The sequence below is a fragment of the Eucyclogobius newberryi genome, unplaced genomic scaffold, assembly GCF_026437365.1.
Source record: "Eucyclogobius newberryi isolate DKJ021-1_F unplaced genomic scaffold, fEucNew1.0.hap1 SCAF_2, whole genome shotgun sequence".
Lineage (NCBI taxonomy): Eukaryota > Metazoa > Chordata > Actinopteri > Gobiiformes > Gobiidae > Eucyclogobius > Eucyclogobius newberryi.
The window spans coordinates 9,486,391-9,505,918 of NW_027315834.1; the positions used below are offsets into that span (position 1 = coordinate 9,486,391).

The following is a 19,528-nucleotide window of genomic DNA, read 5'->3' on the forward strand; positions in this document are numbered from 1 at the left end:
CCTGGCACTCCACTTCACCCTGCAGCTTCTGGACTCCCCGGGAACCTATGCCAGGATCCTGTTTGTGGACTTCAGCTCTGCATTCAACACCATCTTCCCTGCTCTGCTCCAGGACAAGCTCTCTCAGCTCAACGTGCCTGACTCCACCTGCAGGTGGATCACTGACTTCCTGACGGATCGGAGGCAGTGCGTGCGGCTGGGGAATAATGTCTCAGACACGCGGACTATCAGCACAGGAGCTCCACAGGGCTGCGTACTTTCCCCTCTCCTCTTCTCCCTGTACACAAACTGCTGCACCTCCAGCCACGACTCCATAAAACTGAACGACACCACCCTCATCGGGCTCATCTTGGACAGGGATGAGTCTGTCTACAGGAGGGAGGTGGACCAGCTTGTGTCCTGGTGCAGTGGTAACAATGCCCAGAAGACAAGTGGAGATGATTGTGGACTTCAGGAAAGTCACAGCCCCCCTCACTATAACAAACTCCCCCAGCACCACTGTGGACTCCTTCCGCTTCCTCGGCACCACCATCACCCGGGACCTCAAGTGGGAGCCCACAATCAGCTTCCTCAGGCCCAGCAGAGGATGTACTTCCTGTGGCAGCTGAGGAAAGCTAAGCTGCCGGTGCAGATGATGGTGCAGTTCTACACGGCCATCATTGAGTCCATCCTCACCTCCTCCATCACCATGTGGTACGCTGGAGCCACAGCCAGGGACAAACAGAGACTACAGCGCTTTGTGCGCTCTGCTGAGAAGGTGATGGGCTGCAGATTTCCATCTCTACAGGACCTGTACGTCTCCAGGGCTCTGGGACGAGCAGGTCGGATCACAGCCGACCCTTCTCACCCTGGACATTGACTATTTGAGCCACTCCCCTCCCGCCATAAGAACAGTTTATTTCCCTCTGTCGTTGGATTCATGAACACTTTTTAAACACTGTATCTTTAACCATAATTTAATCACTCACTGCACTGTTCACTTTTCTGCACAACATATGTAAATTCAACTGTAAATTTTGTGTACATAGTACTGATTCGGATTCGGGTTCTAATTGATTGTATTTTTTTGTCTGTTTCTTTTTACTGCTCAAACTAATTGCTCCTGATGTGATTAAAACAGTCCTCTGAATCTTGAATCATGTCCCCACAAAGTATGCAACCAAAGTGTGTCTGTGTTTGTGAGCGTGTCTGTGTATCCCGGGTCATTGGGTCAGACCTCAGTCCAACACCTGTCGCTCTTTCAGCTCCATTCTTCTCCCTCCCCCTCTCCTCTCCCCTCCCTCTCTGGGCGGCAGATGTGCTCGCGAGCCTCACAATGGGACGTGTCCCCCTGCACGCGCCCACACCCTTGCTCCTGCCCCGCCCCGCCCTGTCCCATTTGGAGACAAGACTTTTTGCGCAGGGAAAGCGACACAGTGTTTTTGGCCCCGACTGTTGTTTGGGCCAAAAACAGAAGAAAATAGAGAGCGACATGAGAAAGTGCGCTGTTGTTATGGCAGCAAAAGTGGTTACGAGCTGCTTTGACCAAACAGAAATAGCCTGTTAAAACTTAAACTTTACTTTTCGACCAAAGATCAGCACAATTCTTCATCAAAATACATGGAATGCTTCAACAGATCTCAAAATCCGCGTGGAATATTTTGAATTTACTAGGTACATTTTTAAACGTGTATTTCAGCACTTTTAACTCAGTTGTTTTTATTTGTTACTTTGACTCCATATATTTGCACATAACTTGAGCAACGTGAGTTCTTCTGCAGCTGAGGCGCGTTCATTCTAATGCAGGATGTGGAGGCGCGTGGACAATGGGCTCGTGACCTCAGGGGGCTCGGGGTCGGCTGCACGCTCGCTCACGCACACACACATCGCTGCAGTTCTCCATCTGCTGCTTCACCCAAACAAAAGCCTGAATCACATCAATCTGTCCAGGCCCCGCCCCCGCGCCGCTGAACACATGTTCCACCAAAACAGCGCAGGCAGGTGTACGCATGCGCACTGTGGAGTTTGTGCACGCTATTGTAAAACACAGAAGATCCAGATTAAAGTAACATTCGGATGCTTTTTCTCGTATCCTGATTTTGCCCAAAATTGAGCCCGTTAAAAACCTTTACTTTGAAACACATCATCAGATAAGTTTAAAAATGGTTTACTGAAGGCTTGAAAATTGAGAATATTGACAAATAACGTGGATTAGTGATGAAGATCAGAAATGCTTTTTTGTCATGTGAGTTTTAATAATAATAACTTTTATTTATATAGCGCTTTTCAGTGACCCAAAGACACTGAGTCTGTATAGTCCAGATAACATAACGATTATTGATATACAACTATAATTATTTTCAGAATAAGAAAAGGTCGGTGAATAAACATGGAGCATTCTTCTGTGAAAAGGCGCAACATGAAACCACAAATATAATCGCAAAATATCAAGAAAAAATAAATAAGATCATGAGATAAAAAATAACTTAAACTAAATACTTTGAATATATACACACTATTTACAGTTTAGTCAGAGTGCAAAAACTAGCTCTAGTCGACTGGTCACGATTAGTCGATTAATCGTTGCATCTTAAATCAATGAGCACGTGATTTGCAATGTTTTGGTGCATGCGTAATGGTGTCGTTACTGTGCAATTTTCTTATTCCACACTCGGACAATTGAAACGAGATCGATCATCAACAATCAAACACAAACCACTGGAAACTTGTTTTGAAGCCGAGTCATAAAAACGCGCAGGAGAAATGCAACATGCGCCGTGCTTTAGCCGCAAATCAAACTTCGCATTAATTCAGTCGCGGTGCGCCGGGTTCACGGAGACTCACTCCAAACTCGTGCTGACCCTGAGCAAAGTAAATAAATAATCCGCAGCTGACGTCCACGTGGAGCCTCCCCAAATCCCTCCCTCCGTTCCCCCCTCTATTCATCCTGCGGAGCGCTCTGGCACGCGCTGCTCATTTGCATTTGTATGGAAGCATTGTGCGTAAAAGACGATGCGCGGACAATGGCACGGCCCCAGTCCACAGATGGCACGGTCCACCTGCCTTTTCTGTCCGGGAGGGGGAGGGGAGGGGCGTCACTGGGTCAACGGGTTTCGACCGTGGAAGGAGGTGGACACACTTTCTCCAAACATGACAAACATGGCACTTCTGGATGTTCATGTGTACATACAGACTCCACTGTAAGGTCTCACTTTGGCATACACTGAAGTGTGAAGATGTTTTCCACATACAGTTTTAATGAAACCGATCCATATGGAGTCGATCGATACAAAAATGTGACTGCAACAAGCTGAAACATGTCCCTGACAAAAGGATTTACCACTTGCTGTTGAGGAATAATATTGTTTAACTTTTGCATTTTATATTGACCATGACAGAGTCACTGTACAATGGAACGTTGAGCATAATAAATGACTGCAAATTAATGTATTGTAGGGATGCAACAATAATCGAAATATTGTGATGTTCATCACTGTGTCACTGTTAAACTTTGTTAAACACAAGTTAGTTTCCGAAACAGTTTAAGAAACAGAGGGAACAGCATAGAGCTTTTGCTCAATTTCCATGCTGGAAACCTGAAGAAATAATCGTTATGAAGCACTTTTATATTTCATTACAGAACTATGCGGTTACATCCCTATTGTACTATGTTCTATGTACTATGTAACATGAGCGCAGTTGAGCCTTGTCTTTTGGCACTTGCTTGTTTTGGTCCTTGAATAAAGTCCACTCAGACAAACAGAGGCTGAGGCCGCGCTCAGAGACACAAAGTGCAGAGCAAACTGAGTCTGCGGACTTTGGAAAGTGCCTCATAGAAGCTTTAATCTCCAGCTGGATCTTGTGAATGGGACTATTTTTAACCCGGCTGCTGTCGCGTGAGGGGGGCGTGCACGGCTCACTGACCCCCATCAATCTGCCACGAGCCTCGCGCTGACAATAGCATTAGCATACCAATACACGAGCCAGCAGCCAATCACAGGTCGAGCCGCGCGTATATAATCGCCACGCGCCCGGCACTGGTCACTCCGCTCTTTGTGGATTTACTCCAAACATCTCGCTCTCTCTCGCGCTTTGGCGAAATATCTCTTGACTTTTGCGTCATCATGACTCTGGAAGAAGTGCAGCTTCAGTCCGCCTCCGCCTGCACGAGCCAGGCGCTCGTGGACGTGCTGGAGACGGCCAAAGACAACGACACGCTCACCGTGGGCGTGTACGAGTGCGCCAAAGTGATGAACCTGTAAGTGTCTTATGTGGCTTAACTTTAGCTCCAGTGTTTGTCTCAAGTGTTTCTCTCCAGTGTTTCTCTGAACTTTGTTTCCTGACCATGTCTCCTCTCTCCCACAGAGACCCGGACAGCGTGTCCTTCTGCGTCCTGGCCATGGACGAGCAGTTCGAGTGGGACGTGGCTCTGCAGATCCACTTCACGCTCATTCAGTCTTTCTGCTTCGACAACGACATCAGCATCGTGCGCGTGAGCGACCGTCAGCGCCTGCACGAGCTCGTGGGACGCAAAGACGAGGACGCGCACTGCGTCCTGATCACGGGCCCGTGCGAGGACGCGTGGGAGGACCCGTCCATGGAGAAGCTGCGCGTGTTCTGTGAAGAGAGTCGCGCGCTCAACGACTGGCTCCCGGAGATCAGCCTTCCCGAGCGCTGAACCGAGCACCGACACACGCTGTTGTACCTTTGCTCCTGATGACAGGATCTACTCTCTTACTCCTCTGAGGAGGACGCACCACGCACGGCGCCCGGCCCGTGCACGTGCTCTCGTGCACACGCGCGCCACACGTCCCGGTTCTTTCTGTGAACCGGGCGGCGCTGCGGGCCACACTGACCCTCATTCTTTGTGCGGATGAGGTTTGGAGAGAAAGGAGAAGCCCCGTCCCGTGGCCCGAGCGCGCACGTCCGCGTGCGCCCGGCCCGGGACGCAGCGGGCTGAAGCACGCGCAGCAGGAGAAGAAGCGGTGCTGAGGAGGAGGCGTCAACAAAAGGGACTTTTTGGAGACGTCCTCCGGGCTGGCGACAGAGCACCGTCGCATTCAGCCGTTCCCACTTTCCAGAACTGTCCTAATGCTCTAAAGGTTTCACTTTAGAAATGTCTGAGACACCCGTCCTACCGAGTGTGTCCTCTGAAGGTTTCACTGCAGGGACTGCTCACCTAAACTACTAAAATGATTTAAAAAAATAATTGATATTATTAAACTATAAGATTTTCTAAAGGTTTCACTTTGGAAAAGTTACTAAATTATGAAAAGAAAAATATTAATTTAAAATGTTATTGTTAGAACACAAGAGATGGAAATGTTTTCTAAGGGTTTGATTTTGGAACCTGAACATGTCTGAACTTGTCTGATCTGTGGGGAATGAAACATTCTGTAAAAGACTTTAGAGATTTAAAATGTTCTCGATGAAACTGAAATAATAAATAAACTCTAAACTTCACATAGTGTTTGTCTTTGTGCAGAGAGGCGGGGCCTCTTCATTTACATGTGAATGTGTGTGGGACAATGGCTCTGGGACACAGGCCCCATTGTTGGGACCATCTGCCTCTGAGCGTGTGCAGTGGGGGTCCAGGGGCTCGAGCGTCATCTGTGCCTCGCCAGCTGCTGTGGGGCCTCTGAGGGGGGACGCCTCAGAGGGGGGGGACACTCACTGGAACTTTGTTTGGAGACAAAAGAGAGGCGAGACACGGACCACCTGCTTCTGCGTCACCACAACATTGTCCCGGAGCAGGGCAGAACACCAAACATTTAAGAGTTTAAGATGGCACTTGCTCACGTTTACTGTTGTTTACCAGTTAAGAGAAGAAGAATATAATTTGGAAGTAACAATAACTGAAAATGTACTTATAAACGGACTTTACTTTCAGATTCAGACAACTTTCTTCATTCCATAAGTTAAAAAGCACTTGGGGATCAACAAAAACAGGACACGAAACAGAGCGATTTGAACAAAGGTGCTTTGAGGTCATAAAACAGCACACACTACACTCACTTATAGTCTAGATTTAAAAGAATAAAACTTTGAGTCATGTTTTAGTTGAGTACTTATTACTTTGACACCATTTGAAAGATAAATAAAGTACTTTCCCCTCCGCTACATGTCTAAAAATGGTCCAGAAGTACTTGTTTATCTTTTTCCACGTCTTTTGTCCCATTCGAAGCCTCACAATGTTCACAGAGACTCGATTCGTGCAGATACTACACAGGTTTTCCCTCATGTTGCTTCTTATGGATTAGTCAGTTTGCTTTTGTGACTTGTTTAAATCTATTTTAGGGTTTGTTAACAGTATCTGCAGCTCTGACCACTTTCGAGTTTTATTTCTTTTGTTTTGGTAGATAGTAAAATCCAATACATAACGATTTTCAAATTTGTACTTTATTTGGTGTATTCATACCTGTTGTACATATGAATTGTAGTTTTACACCAACCGATAGATATTTGTGGAGAAAATGTTGAAAAAAATCTGTAGAAAATGACAGGAAGTGACATCACACACTCAATCCAGTCCAAGTTTATGCAAAATGTACACAAAAAAACACAAAACAAAGTCTAAACATTAATTTGACAAAATAAAGACACTCTCATATATTTTATTTGTCAAATAAAAATAATTGTGACATTAGATGAGTTTTTGCCCAGTGTTTGCTGGGTAATTTCCTAGTGTGATGTTATCGAATACAAAGAGAAAGGGAAATTGTGAACCTACAAAATGATTTTTTGGTGATAATTTTTGCAAAATTCTAAATGTATTTATCTTTACAGTATTTTAGTTCAATGAGTCGTCAAACCTGTAGGGGGCACTTTAAAGTAAAAGTGCAAATATGTGTGCAAAAAACTAAAAGTAAAAAATCCATTTAAGTGAAAGTATTGAAGCACCTGTTTAAAAAGGCATTTAAAGAATAAAAAGTACAACGTTTTTAACTGTTGCTGTTCTTGTTGCTTTTAATGGCAGCGAAGAGCAAAGGGGCAATTACCGCCATCTACTTTATTCTTTAGAATAATACCTATTCTTTAGCATAAAGTATAAAGACATTTAACATTTAACACATTCAAAACGTTTTTAACTGTTTTGAATGTGTTGAATTTAGTGATTTTGGTAAAGAATTGTCCAGATCTTTGGTCTAACAAAGGTACATTTGGTTAAATGTCTTCACATTTGTAGTAAACATTACGTGTATATTTTAGTTGCTCAAAGCTGGGACTTGAACTCAAAACTTTACGCAGTACGTCACCACACGCAGGTTAAAAATAACCCCTTTTAGTAGAGTAATAAGTGCAGATACTAACAAAAGTATAAAACATCCTCTGAAGTAAAGTACAGATACCTAATAATTTTACTTAAAGTGCCTCTGACAGGTCAGATGATTCATTAAACAAAAATTTCACTAGCAAGGACCACACCACAACAATAGAATACGAAAGAATGTTTATTGATAATAGTGATGAAGGAGCGATGATGGAGCGATGATGGAGCGATGATAGTTGGCTGGGTAGAGACTCAGGATGGGGGCTTTGTCTCTGGTAATCAGCCCAGCCGATTCAGAACCCCTAAAGATGATTTAAGATGAAGGAAGATGATCTGGATCTCGACGTAAGCCTGGCTGAAAATAATGTTACTGAGTGGTACGAGGGAAGAGGAGCTGTATATTCAAGGACACTTTGAAGAGAAGCTGGATGGAATCTAAAGCAGTCTGTCCATTACTGAGACGAGGCAGTTGCCGTGGATTGGGGCGGTAGGCCGCTTCTGAAGTTAGTGCTCGGAGCGAGCGTTGCTGTTGGCAAAGTTCACGCTCACGGCGCAGGCGCCGCACGGAGCTCACGGCGCAAGAGGACGCGCAGGAACTGTGGTGCGAGCTGAGGCCAAGAAGCAAGAAGCGGGTCCCATTGGGTCCCGTTGCTGGAGTATAGGTCGGTGTGCATGTGTGGACGTCCCGGAGGTAGGGGTCCACGGAAGAAGCACGTGCGGAGGAGATGGTGTTCGGAGGCATAAGATCACTACCGTGAGTGCGCGCGGCGGAGAACGGGTCCTCTGGAGAACGTGGCTACTGGTGACACAACCGACTGAAGCTCTGACTTGGAACAGGTCAGAATCTGATAGAAAACGGCTGACGATTTGTTCAAGCGAACGCTCTGGCTCGCTTGAACTGTCTCTCTGTCGAGAGAGCAGAGACAACAAGACATGCTGGGATTGGCATGTATATATATAGGCCTTCTGGGTAATTAGAGGCGTCGTTAAAGAGTGGAGGTGTGGTTGCTGGAGAAGTAAGAGGTTGAGGCGTGGTCCTGCTCCCGAACCCAAGTTAACAAATAACATCGTCAACTACACGTAGTTCAGATATATATTTATATATTTAAAATTTTGCTTAAAAATGTATCCCAGAATAGCAAATCTTTTAGGTGTATAATTGTACTTCCTGTTTGTATCAATAAGATAAGATAAGATAAGATAAGATAATCCTTTAATTGTCCCACATGGGGAAATTTCATTGGTGCAACGCAGGTAGATACAGAGGTAGATCCAGAAGAACAGATCACTTATAGGAAGTCTGAAAAACACTTTCAGTAGAAGATCTCCTATAAACAAAAACTCCCATAGACAAATAAATAAATAAATACCATTGCATGTGATCCCGACAGTAATTGCACATATGTGTCACAACAGCACATAGATTGCACATGAATTTCACAGTAATTGCACATGAATTGCACATGAATTCCAACAGCAATTGCACATATGACAGAATTGCACATCAGTATTAGGTTAGGTCAGTATTGCGACGGGATAACGTGACGATCTCCGGGTAAGACGACAGTTCTCCGCAGTTTCATGAGTTCCTCCTTTGTGTAAACGCGGTACGGCGCCGGCCGGGGGGCGGGGCCGGAGCCGGGGGGCGGGGCCGGAGCCGGGGGGCGGGGCGGGGCCGGAGCCGGGGGCCGGAGCCGGGGGCCGGAGCCGGGGGGCGGGGCCGGAGCCGGGGGGCGGGGCCGGAGCCGGGGGCCGGAGCCGGGGGACTCAGAGCCAAAACACATCGCGACGACACGACGAAAACACTCAATCCAGCCGAATAAAGTCAAAACAAGTTAATTTAAAGCGATTCCAGTGCGTGTCTCGATCGTTCGTGAAGTTCCTCTTTCATATAAACGTGTATATAAACGTGTACCGACGACACGCCGTACTTTAGCGCGGCCGGAGGGCGCGGGGGGGGGCTGGTGGGCTCGCTCGGAGCTAGCTCACGTCACAACAACACAACGAAAAACGCTCAAATCCAGCCGAAAAAAGTCAAAAACAGTTGAATTAAAAAACTATTCCAGCGCGTGTCCCTATCGTACAGTAAAATAGAAAAAATATACTAACTATATTTACAAAATATAGGAGATAAAGCACAATAAGTGTGAGAAAGAAGAGAGAGCGTTTACACCGGGCTGCCAGCTGTACCAGCGCCTTATGACGTATGAAATAGGAAATTAGCTTGCAATCAATTTGCAAAAACAAAAAATCTATTGTCTTTTTTAATTCATTTAACAAATAAAAATATATGAGAGCACCTTTATTTTGTTTATTTTGTTTAGGAATCCAAAAAGGGTTTTTTTTTGTGTAAATTATGCATAAACGTGACAGGAATGAGTCTCCTATTGTGATGTCACTTCCTGTTATTCTATACAGATTTTTCAAAATGTTCTCCACAAATACCTACTTAATTAGTGTCAAACTATAATTTATATTTACAGCAGGTTGAAATACACCAAATAAAGTCAAAATTCTAAAGTCATAAAAGCATACGTCACATTAAGTCCAGCTTTTAAACTTTTGTTCTTCGTCACTTTTCACCGCTGGGAGTAATATTTGCCCATGTGTATCTTTACTTTTACTCAAGCCATGAAATGCATTACTTTATTAGGCAAAATAAGTGATTTACGAACTTTGAAATCTACAAAAGTACTTGATTGCATTTGAAGTATTGATTGCGTGACAAGGACATTTGATTTCTAAATTTAACTGACAGATTTAAAGTTTTTCTTCAAATAAAACGGTAATAAATAAAGACGTTTCCCAAGTTTCATGTTATGGATGATTTGTACCTTGAACATAAGGATACTAAACGACGCTCAAACCAAACATTCACCTCTTCTAGAACGGCAGTTCCTTCCACCTCCAAAATAAATAATGAATTCACAATCAATAAATATTCTTGAAGGAAACATTTGTTGAACATTTTTATTGATCGTGTCACAAAGAGGAATCCAGTCCGTGGTTAAAAAAAAGGCCAATAATCAACATAAAAACAAAAACTCCTTTATTCTGTTTGGCACTATGAGCAATTAAAATAATAAAAGCTACTTTACAATAGTTTATCCACCGCCGATATAAAAGACCACAGTAAAGTTAAATTATACAAAACAATTGAAAAATATTTAAAAGAATAATAGAGGATTTTTGGCGAGAAATCTGAGTCTCCTTTCCTCGTGGCGTGGACAGCTGAGTAGTTCTCCCACATGTCAATCATTCCCTGCGTGCTACTGCACACCTGCAGCCTCGTTCCCAGGACAGCAGCACGTTTCCCTGCGCATGCATGGTTTATATGCCGGTGTGTGATTAGTGAGTTCCTTCAGTGTACAGTACAAAAATGACGACAGAGACAAAAGATGCGATGCGATCTGTCGCGCTAATAACAACCGCACATGTAGCAGCGGGGCTGTTGCATGCTTCCGCACGAGGTTTGATGGTAGGTGGCCTCTTGGAAAGTCAGGAGGGTGATGGGTGATTTCTCAAATCGGCGAAAAATCTGTGTCTCTTCTTTATCCTTCTCTTTAATAAATAAACAACCAGTCCCAAGTTTGCACACACCGTCACATTCTGGGTATTTTTTTTAACTTTAAGTTTTATACTTATACAATGTAGATACTGAAAATATAAAATATTTTTGAGGCGAGATGCAGCAAAGGAAAATGTTTTATATGATTTTCGATTCCGCTCTTTGCTTTGTTGATGTTGCTGCAAACCCTTGTTCTTCTTTCCCTGAGCTTCATCTTAATTTGTTTTCTAGTCCATGTTCACATCCAAAATATGATTATTTAAATGATATGCAAACTTTGACGTGAGTAATCAGAGGAATCGTGAGCAGAATGAAGTCAGATGATTCAGCCGCAGCCTCAGCCTCAGGGTCATGTTTGTCAAAATATAAAATATGTTTTGGTTGTAGAAAATGATTCAGTTGTAGTTGTCTGGACACTGTTTTTAAAAAAAAAAATCTACATTGGAACATATTTTGAGTTTTTTCCCACTTTTGACGTTCCACGATGTGAAGAGAGAGAAAAAACAGTGAATGAAAAAGTGTGTCTGTAACGGTGTGTGTATTTTCAGTTACAGGTGTGTGTGTGTCTTTTCAGTTACAGGTGTGTGTTTGTGTCTTTTCAGTTACAGGTGTGTGTTTGTGTCTTTTCAGTTACAGGTGTGTGTTTGTGTCTTTTCAGTTACAAGTGTGTGTTTGTGTCTTTTCAGTTACAGGTGTGTGTTTGTGTCTTTTCAGTTACAGGTGTGTGTTTGTGTCTTTTCAGTTACAAGTGTGTGTTTGTGTCTTTTCAGTTACAGGTGTGTGTTTGTGTCTTTTCAGTTACAGGTGTGTGTTTGTGTCTTTTCAGTTACAAGTGTGTGTTTGTGTCTTTTCAGTTACAGGTGTGTGTTTGTGTCTTTTCAGTTACAGGTGTGTGTTTGTGTCTTTTCAGTTACAAGTGTGTGTTTGTGTCTTTTCAGTTACAGGTGTGTGTTTGTGTCTTTTCAGTTACAGGTGTGTGTTTGTGTCTTTTCAGTTACAAGTGTGTGTTTGTGTCTTTTCAGTTACAGGTGTGTGTTTGTGTCTTTTCAGTTACAGGTGTGTGTTTGTGTCTTTTCAGTTACAAGTGTGTGTTTGTGTCTTTTCAGTTACAAGTGTGTGTGTTTGTGTCTTTTCAGTTACAAGTGTGTGTTTGTGTCTTTTCAGTTACAAGTGTGTGTTTGTGTCCCCGCACAACGCTCCAATCTGAGTCCAGCAGGGGGCAGTATCTCAGGCGATGGCGCAGAACTTGGAAGTGTGTCTAAGGCCTCTGTAGGCCCGGAGCCCCTCTCGTTTCGGATCCCGGACCACGCCTGTGACCATGGGCAGAGTGTCGGCGCCACGAGCCAGCTCGGAGCGGTGCAGGAGGATGCGATACACGCCCTCTACAGGACTACGACTGTCGGACACCGGGTTGATCCTCAGCTGCTGCTCCGTGAAGCCCAGCGCGATCATCGCAGCTCTGCAAACCGACACAGGGGGCAGTGACGGGTCAACATTTATTACAGTTTTCTACTAAAGCATCTATTCTATTACATTCATTCCAGTTACATTCACTGCTTTTACATTCACTTATCTTATATTCACTTCTGTCACATTCACTTCCGTTACATTTACTTCTGTTACATTCATTTCTGTTACATTCACTTCTGTTACATTCACTTATCTTACATTCACTTATTTTACATTCACTTCTGTTAAATTCACTTCTGTTAAATTTGATGTCATTCCTGCTTTGTTTTCATAAAACGATTATTCTAAATAGGTTGATGAATAAATCAATAATCGATTGATAAACTTTCAGCCCAAATGTTGCATCTCTCAGAAGCCGTCATGTGCACATGACAGGTTTACACATTTCAGTAAATGTACTGATTATGTTTGAAAATATTTGACTGTTGTTTACCATTTTGACACTTTGGCTGATATTTATCATGTCACTTCCTGTTGGACATGAGAAGCAGAGGTATTACACAACTGTTACTTACGGTATTTTAAACGAGGGTCAGAATTCGTTTAAATCACTCCAAAATTATGATTTGACAAATAAAACACCCAATAACACCTCTGTTTTGATAAATTGTTTAAACTGAAAAATGTCTCGTGTGTGAATTGTCTCCATATTTTGGATGGAGTGCTGTTTTGTGACAACACCCTGTGGGTAGAGACCTCTGCAATGATATTCTTCCATTTTTCTTGAATGCAAAGGGACTACACACCATTAAGTTAAACGCTTCTGTTCACGTGTTCTTTCTGCTTTGTGGTTTGACTGCGTTGTATTTTTAGACGTATAGATTACCAAAGGACAAGGAAAATAAGGACAGAGCGTTTCTTTAAAACTGACACGTTGTGGTAAAATATGAAATGTCTGATGCAAAAGTCACATCGAGTAGGCGAAATAAGAGAAAAAGGGGGGCTTGAGGGTTCCTCTCCCAAGAAATGATGTACAAAACGGGTAAAATTGAATGAATTTTGGTGGATTTGAGATATTTTTAAAAATATTTTTACTGTGATAATGGCAATCTATTAATGTTATTATTAATGTCAATCTATTAATTTAAGATACAGTAATCCAACTACACAAAGGGTGGAGACAAATATATTTATTCCAGGACATTCTGCCGTTTTTCCTCATTTTCCAGGCATTTTCCAGGTTTTTCCAGATTTCCAGGATGTGTGGGAACCTTAAAGAACTACGATAAACTTGCCTGACCCGCCACATTCTGTTCGAATGCGTCTCGGTCTGGATTCGGACCATTGGGGGGCGTCAAAAAAAACGGTCCAACCACCGCCGCTAATTTGTGTCACGTGTCTCTCAAATGCGGAAGACTTTGTGTCACTTGTCTCTCAAATGCGGAAGACATCTCTCAAATATTTTCGGAACATTCAGAACTAAATATATAACTTAATTTACCTCAGATTTACAGAGTTTAGTGCGTCGCTTGTTGACTCAGCAGAAGTTGGCAACGTTTCTCAGTCTGTGTTATTTTTATTCTTTCCTCGTCATCCACCATGTTTGTTTAGACACGAACGAACAATGCGTTTGTCTGATTGGTTAATCCGCCTGTCAATCACTTGGAAATTGGAGCGACTGGGTTGGATCCCAGACCCTCAGGTTTTGTAAAGTAGTCTGTCAAAATGTGTTGGGAATGGCTGGTCAGGCAAACGATAAACATTTACCACCGGTTCTAACGCACCAAACAAAGAAATAAGAACTGGACTGACATTTGGACTGACACCTGGACTAATTCACCAGACTTGGGAGCACTATTTGAACTTTAAAGTGTCACATTTTTGTTTCTGTAAATGTTCTGAGCTTCTTCTTTTTATTATGTCTATTGCGCCCAAACTTAAATTATATTTGGTGTTTCGCTTTTTTTTTTTTTATATTGAGAAAAAAGCCAGAGAAATTGTCATATGTACTTTCCCTATAAACCGAGCGACACTTTGAGCACTTTGAGCTGACCTGACTTCCTCCTCCGCCTCCACGTTCTCCTCCAACGTGGCACCGCTATTGTCCGCCGTCCCGAAGGCCCACGGGAACTCGACGGGCAGCAGCCAGTCACAGCCGAGCATCTGGTCCAGGGCGTATCTGTCCGCGGGGCTGGGCTTGAGGATCCCCCTGATGAGCCTCTGACACGGGCCCGGCACCCACCGCGGCAGCTCGTACTCCGCGCTCAGGACGCACCGACGCAGCTTGCCCATGGTCTCGGCGCGGAAAGGCATATTCCCGGTCACCATGAAGAACAGGAGCACGCCCATGGCCCACACGTCCACGGCGGGGCCCAGGTACGGCTGGTCCTGGAAGAGCTCGGGTGCGGCGTATGGGGGCGAGCCGCACTGGGTCTCCAGCAGCTGGTGGCGAGCGGAGAGGCGCGTGCTGAAGCCCAGGTCGGCCACTTTGACGCAGCCGCTCAGTGTGAAGAGCACGTTCTCCGCCTTCAGGTCGCGGTGGACGATGTTCTGGCTGTGCTGAGAGACCAGACAAACGTGGAGGAGGTCAGTGGAAATGCTCAAGATATTAAACTAATTCAGCTATTTACATTCTCAGTACTTCACGGCCCAGACACCACAATCTGCTCTTCTTGAAGTATTTACAGTGCCACCTATTGAAGAGTATTTCTTTGTGCAATGTACAACTCCCTCAAACTTGCACTTCACAAGTATTATTCTCCCCAACACACGACTCAGAAACATGTTCTTTAAGAAGAGAATAAGAGTTCCAACTGTGTGTGTGATCGTCGCCGCAGTGTTCCTATTGTTTATCTAGTATTATAAAACTATTGACAGGATTCTCTTCTTTTAAATGTCAGATACAAGCTAAATATTTGTAGACGTTTATATTTGTCCTTATCCTGTAGCAGCTCTTTCACATTTAATTTGTGTTTTGAGCTCTTCTATTCTACCGTGGAATTCTCAAACGCACAAAACTAGAGCCACTTCGGAATGACGTCTCTGGAAACGCACCATGTACTTGACGGCAGCAAGTATCTGAGAGAAGGTGATCTTGCTGAAGTGGTCGCACAGCTTGCCGTGGGTGTAGATGTGGTTGGACAGGTCTCCTCCCCCGGCGTACTCCAGCACCAGGTAGAGGCGGGTGGGCGTGTCCACCACCTCGTACAGACGCGCCACGTTCGGGTGGTGAAGGCTCTCCAGGCACTGGATCTCTTTGTGGAGCAGGCGCTGGGCTGTGGGGTCCATGCGCGCTTTGTTCAGGACCTTCAGCGCCACCTTGTCTGCACACGGAACAGAATAAGTCATGGATGAGCTGAGGGCTGCGGCTATTGCTAACCATTATCTTAGTGTTTTTATTGTATATTGAGTCTTTTTTAATACATTTTCAACCAATACAAGGTGGCGATATGGTGAATGAAGACTCCTAGATTGTGAATATTCACAAATAAAGTGAATTTTTGATTAAAATCTGAAGTTCTTTTTTGACATTTTGATTTAGTGTTGTTGCTGTCTTTGTTATGAAAAGGTCTTTGCATATATTTTCCAGTTTGTATAGTCCAGAGAACGATTACCATGATCAATACACAGATATGTAAACTCTATAGGCTAATATGTCGCCCGTAAGATTCATGTGGCCTCCAATCACGTTAAAACTGCACTTTTTAAATCGTTCTGCCTGCCTCTGTACACTGCCCACCTCTGAAAAGGAGTTTGCAGAGCTCGACTGTGGTGCATAATGACTCTTTGAAAAGTTTATTGAAGGTCCCAAGCTTTGGTAGGGCCAGGGAAATGAATGTACTGTGAATTGTGGTTTGAGATTTTGTGCTGTTACTACTAGATATTGTATTTATTCCTTTGTGTGTCGAGCCACGAGTCACACCAGATCATTCAGGCTCTAGTTTGTTCTGAGAAGGAGAAGCTTCAGAGAACTTTGAATAGGTTTATGTAAAATGTATGAAAAAGTTTATCATTACTCACATTTATGATTAAACACAACACACTGGGTTAGGACCAATGCCACAGCAGTTCAAAGTCAAATATTCTATTGTTTAAAGGGTGCTTGAAGGGGCTCAGATGCCTGACCTTTGGTGAGTGCGTGGAAGGCCATCTTGACCCTGGAGAAGGTCCCGTAGCCGATCTCTCCTCGCACGTTGTAGAAGCCCACGCGTCGCCCGATCACCAGCTCCTTGATAATGCGCTCGTCACGGCACATGTCGGAGGTGAGGCGCTGGAGGGCGGTGGCCTTCTGCTTAGGCCCCTCCTCCTCTTCCGCTGGTCCCTCCTCCGAAGTGTCCGTCAGGCTGCAGCAGCTGTGGTGTGTCCGAGGACTCTGCAGCGCGTACTGGTTCACACGCATCGCTGCACCGCACTGGAGACGACCCTTTAAAATATATTTACATGTTCATGTTAAAGTGACGGGCGAATTCATGTGTTAACTGTCACAAAAGTGTGTATGTTGTGTGTAAACTGTCTCTTGAGGACGGCCTTTCAGCAGCATGTTGAGGGGAGCTCCGCTAGCTCCACATGCAGTTTAGTTTAATACTAACTCTCGACTCCAAACCCAAACTTGACCCAACTTAACCCTGCAGCTACCGTAAATGAATACATTATCCCAATTTTAGAAGATATATATATTTTTGCCACCGGATGTGACGGAGCTCCACAGCAGCTTCATACAGCGTCTGCAGTTGAACTCTAGATGAAATGTTGCTTATTGATGACATCACAGAGAGATTCTGGTTTTGAAATAAGCTCTACTTCCAGTCATTTCATTTATTCAAATTGTCTTCACAAAAAGCAGCTTGACTTATGTAAAAGTATGACACATATTTAACACCTATTCTGTCCAAATAATACTTGTCGTACATCTGTCATATGCACTTTAAATGTGTTTAGTTGTTTTAATATGCCGAATTATTATTATTTGGTTTAGATTTTGGTTTCTTTTTAGGCCTGTTACAATAATACATGTTGAAGTACAATATATTTCTACATAAAAAGGGAATATTACCATGGAAACAACACTGCAAAGGAACCCAACTGTGACAAATAAATGTTTACTTTTTAAGTCCAGATTTCTGATCTTAATAACCCCACAGTTTCCAGCAGAAGGTGCAGTGAGGAGGAAAACAATCCAATGAGGCTAACAACAATAGCTGCAAGCATCATCTGTTGAAGGAGAACTTCAGACAATTGTGAATATAACAAAACAAAGCTTTAGGTATGTTTCAGATTGATGATTTTTGTTTTCATCATTTACCTTTTCCCCCAAACTATTTCTTACATTTAGCAACAGTTTTGATCCTCGCTCAAAGCCTGACAGAAGCGCGAGTCAACAGCTTGTCTGGGCATTAAGTCCCTGAATCTGTGAACCAAGTGTGTGTTCATTTAGAGCAACCATTCATTTTAATTTCAGGTAACGCACAGCTCTAAACGGACTTCCATATGATTGAAACAAAGGAAACTAGATGATGATGATTCTGTGCTTCTTTAACTGTAGCATGACATTAAAGTGCCCCCTAAAGTTTGGACGACTCATTCAAATAAAAAGCAGTTAAGATAAATGTATTTGGAATTTTGCTAAACATGTTATAATTTCACTTCCATTTTGTAATTGATGACATCACACTAGGAAATTACCCAGCAAACTCTTGGCAAAAACTCATCTAAAGTCACAATTGTTGTTGATGATGATGAATTAATGCTTAGAATGTTAAAAAAGTAGTTTATTTTGTGTAAATTCTGTAAATTATGCATAAAGTTTGTCTGGAATGAGTGTGATGTCACTTCCTGTCATTTTCTACAGATGTTTCCATGTTTTCTCCACAAATGCCTACTCGGTTGGTGTAAAACTATAATTTATATGTACAACAGGTATAAATACACTAAATAAAGTCAAAATGAGAAAAGCATAATAACTTGTCACATGCCCTTTAAGGTGTAATGATGATATTACAGAGATCTGAAGAGATATAAAAATATTAGGAGCGTTTCCTTCATTATAGTTTTGATTTCACATTAATTCAATTGTGTTGAAGTTGTTTTTCCAAATGTATTGGGATCTTTTCACGCCGCAGAGCAGTTTTCGATCAGTTTGTGTAAAGACAAAAGTCAAACATGACCATTTCATCCAATTTTGGCCCAGTTTTATCTCGGCAAAAAGTCAACACTAATAATAAACAAAGAATACTAGAATTAGCTTTAGTCTTACCTATTGCCTGCTGCTCTGCTGTGCACCTCCTCAAGTTATTGTTCCTGAGGTCTCCATCTCCTGAAAATCTCCCCACAGAACACAGGCTCATGCTGCTCCACACCAGAACATCTATGAAGCTCCTCTTCGCTCACACCGGTGTCATGAAGCCTAATCCTGGGCTGAACCCGAGGTCTGGGCCAATCCTGTCAAACGGCAACACCAGGACCAGGACCAGCTCCAGCACAGGCACCAGCACCAGCACCAGACTGGACGATTTATCAAGAACAATCAGCAAGTTCTCAAACCTCTGGTGTCTTGTCGTCGCTTGCTGAACTCGCACGGGTGAGTGTGCCCAAGGTTGATTGATCCCCGTGTCGAAGATGAAATGTTATGCAACACTCTTAGGCTCAGATGTTCTCGTTGGGATTAGCGGCGTGTGGCTGGTCCAGGAGCGGAGATAACGAGATTAGACCAGGCAGCGTTCAGGTTCAGACCAAGGCAGGTGTCCAATGTCCAGTCGGTGACGTGACAACGAGGCGTGAGGAGAAGGACAATGTGAGTTTAGCAAATGTACGACAAGTGAAAAATACTTCACAACAGTGGCCTTTCTATGAGCGCTGACTTGTTTGTCAGATACTTTGCAAACATTAACAAAGTAGTCACGGCACCAACATAGGGCCACTTACTACAAAGAAAAAAACACAAGTAGGGGAGTGTTTGTTTTTTAACACAGTGCAGTAAAAAATATATAAATAAAATGCATAGATAAAAACAACCCTATTAAATGATGAAAAAACACATCACATCAAAAGAACAAAAACGCACAAATCTGAAATGGAAATGTATGAAAATGATTCTATTGATCTCAGGGCACCAGGCAGATGCTTTGAGCAATCATCCTCACTAAAATTCCATGTTAGAATTAAATAGTTAGATTGGCTACAACCTGTGTGCTTTGGGCTTGTTCTTGTTTTATTGCAGAGGTTAATTTCACAGACAGACCAAAGTAGTTGGTTTGAAAGTAAACTTCCAGGTTAGCTTTAGTGGGCTGGTTTAGGTCCAGGTC

At 43.3% G+C, this 19,528-nt stretch overlaps 2 protein-coding genes across 2 annotated transcripts; one reads left to right on the forward strand and one right to left on the reverse strand.

Moving 5' to 3' along the window:
* The first annotated feature begins 3,826 nt into the window (after positions 1–3,826).
* Positions 3,827–5,248, forward strand: LOC140367230 (growth arrest and DNA damage-inducible protein GADD45 gamma-like). Its single transcript, XM_072453587.1, has 2 exons — positions 3,827–4,237; positions 4,345–5,248. The coding sequence occupies exons 1-2, from the start codon at positions 4,104–4,106 to the stop codon at positions 4,655–4,657; spliced, it is 447 nt and encodes a 148-aa protein (XP_072309688.1). The 5' UTR covers positions 3,827–4,103; the 3' UTR covers positions 4,658–5,248.
* A 6,770-nt stretch (positions 5,249–12,018) lies between these two features.
* Positions 12,019–18,721, reverse strand: LOC140368006 (serine/threonine-protein kinase NIM1-like). The gene is made up of 5 exons (XM_072454837.1): positions 18,481–18,721; positions 16,353–16,638; positions 15,282–15,550; positions 14,281–14,786; positions 12,019–12,276 (listed from the first exon to the last, which is right to left on the reverse strand). The coding sequence occupies exons 2-5, from the start codon at positions 16,624–16,626 to the stop codon at positions 12,045–12,047; spliced, it is 1,281 nt and encodes a 426-aa protein (XP_072310938.1). The 5' UTR covers positions 16,627–16,638; positions 18,481–18,721; the 3' UTR covers positions 12,019–12,044.
* Between the last annotated feature and the right edge of the window lie 807 nt (positions 18,722–19,528).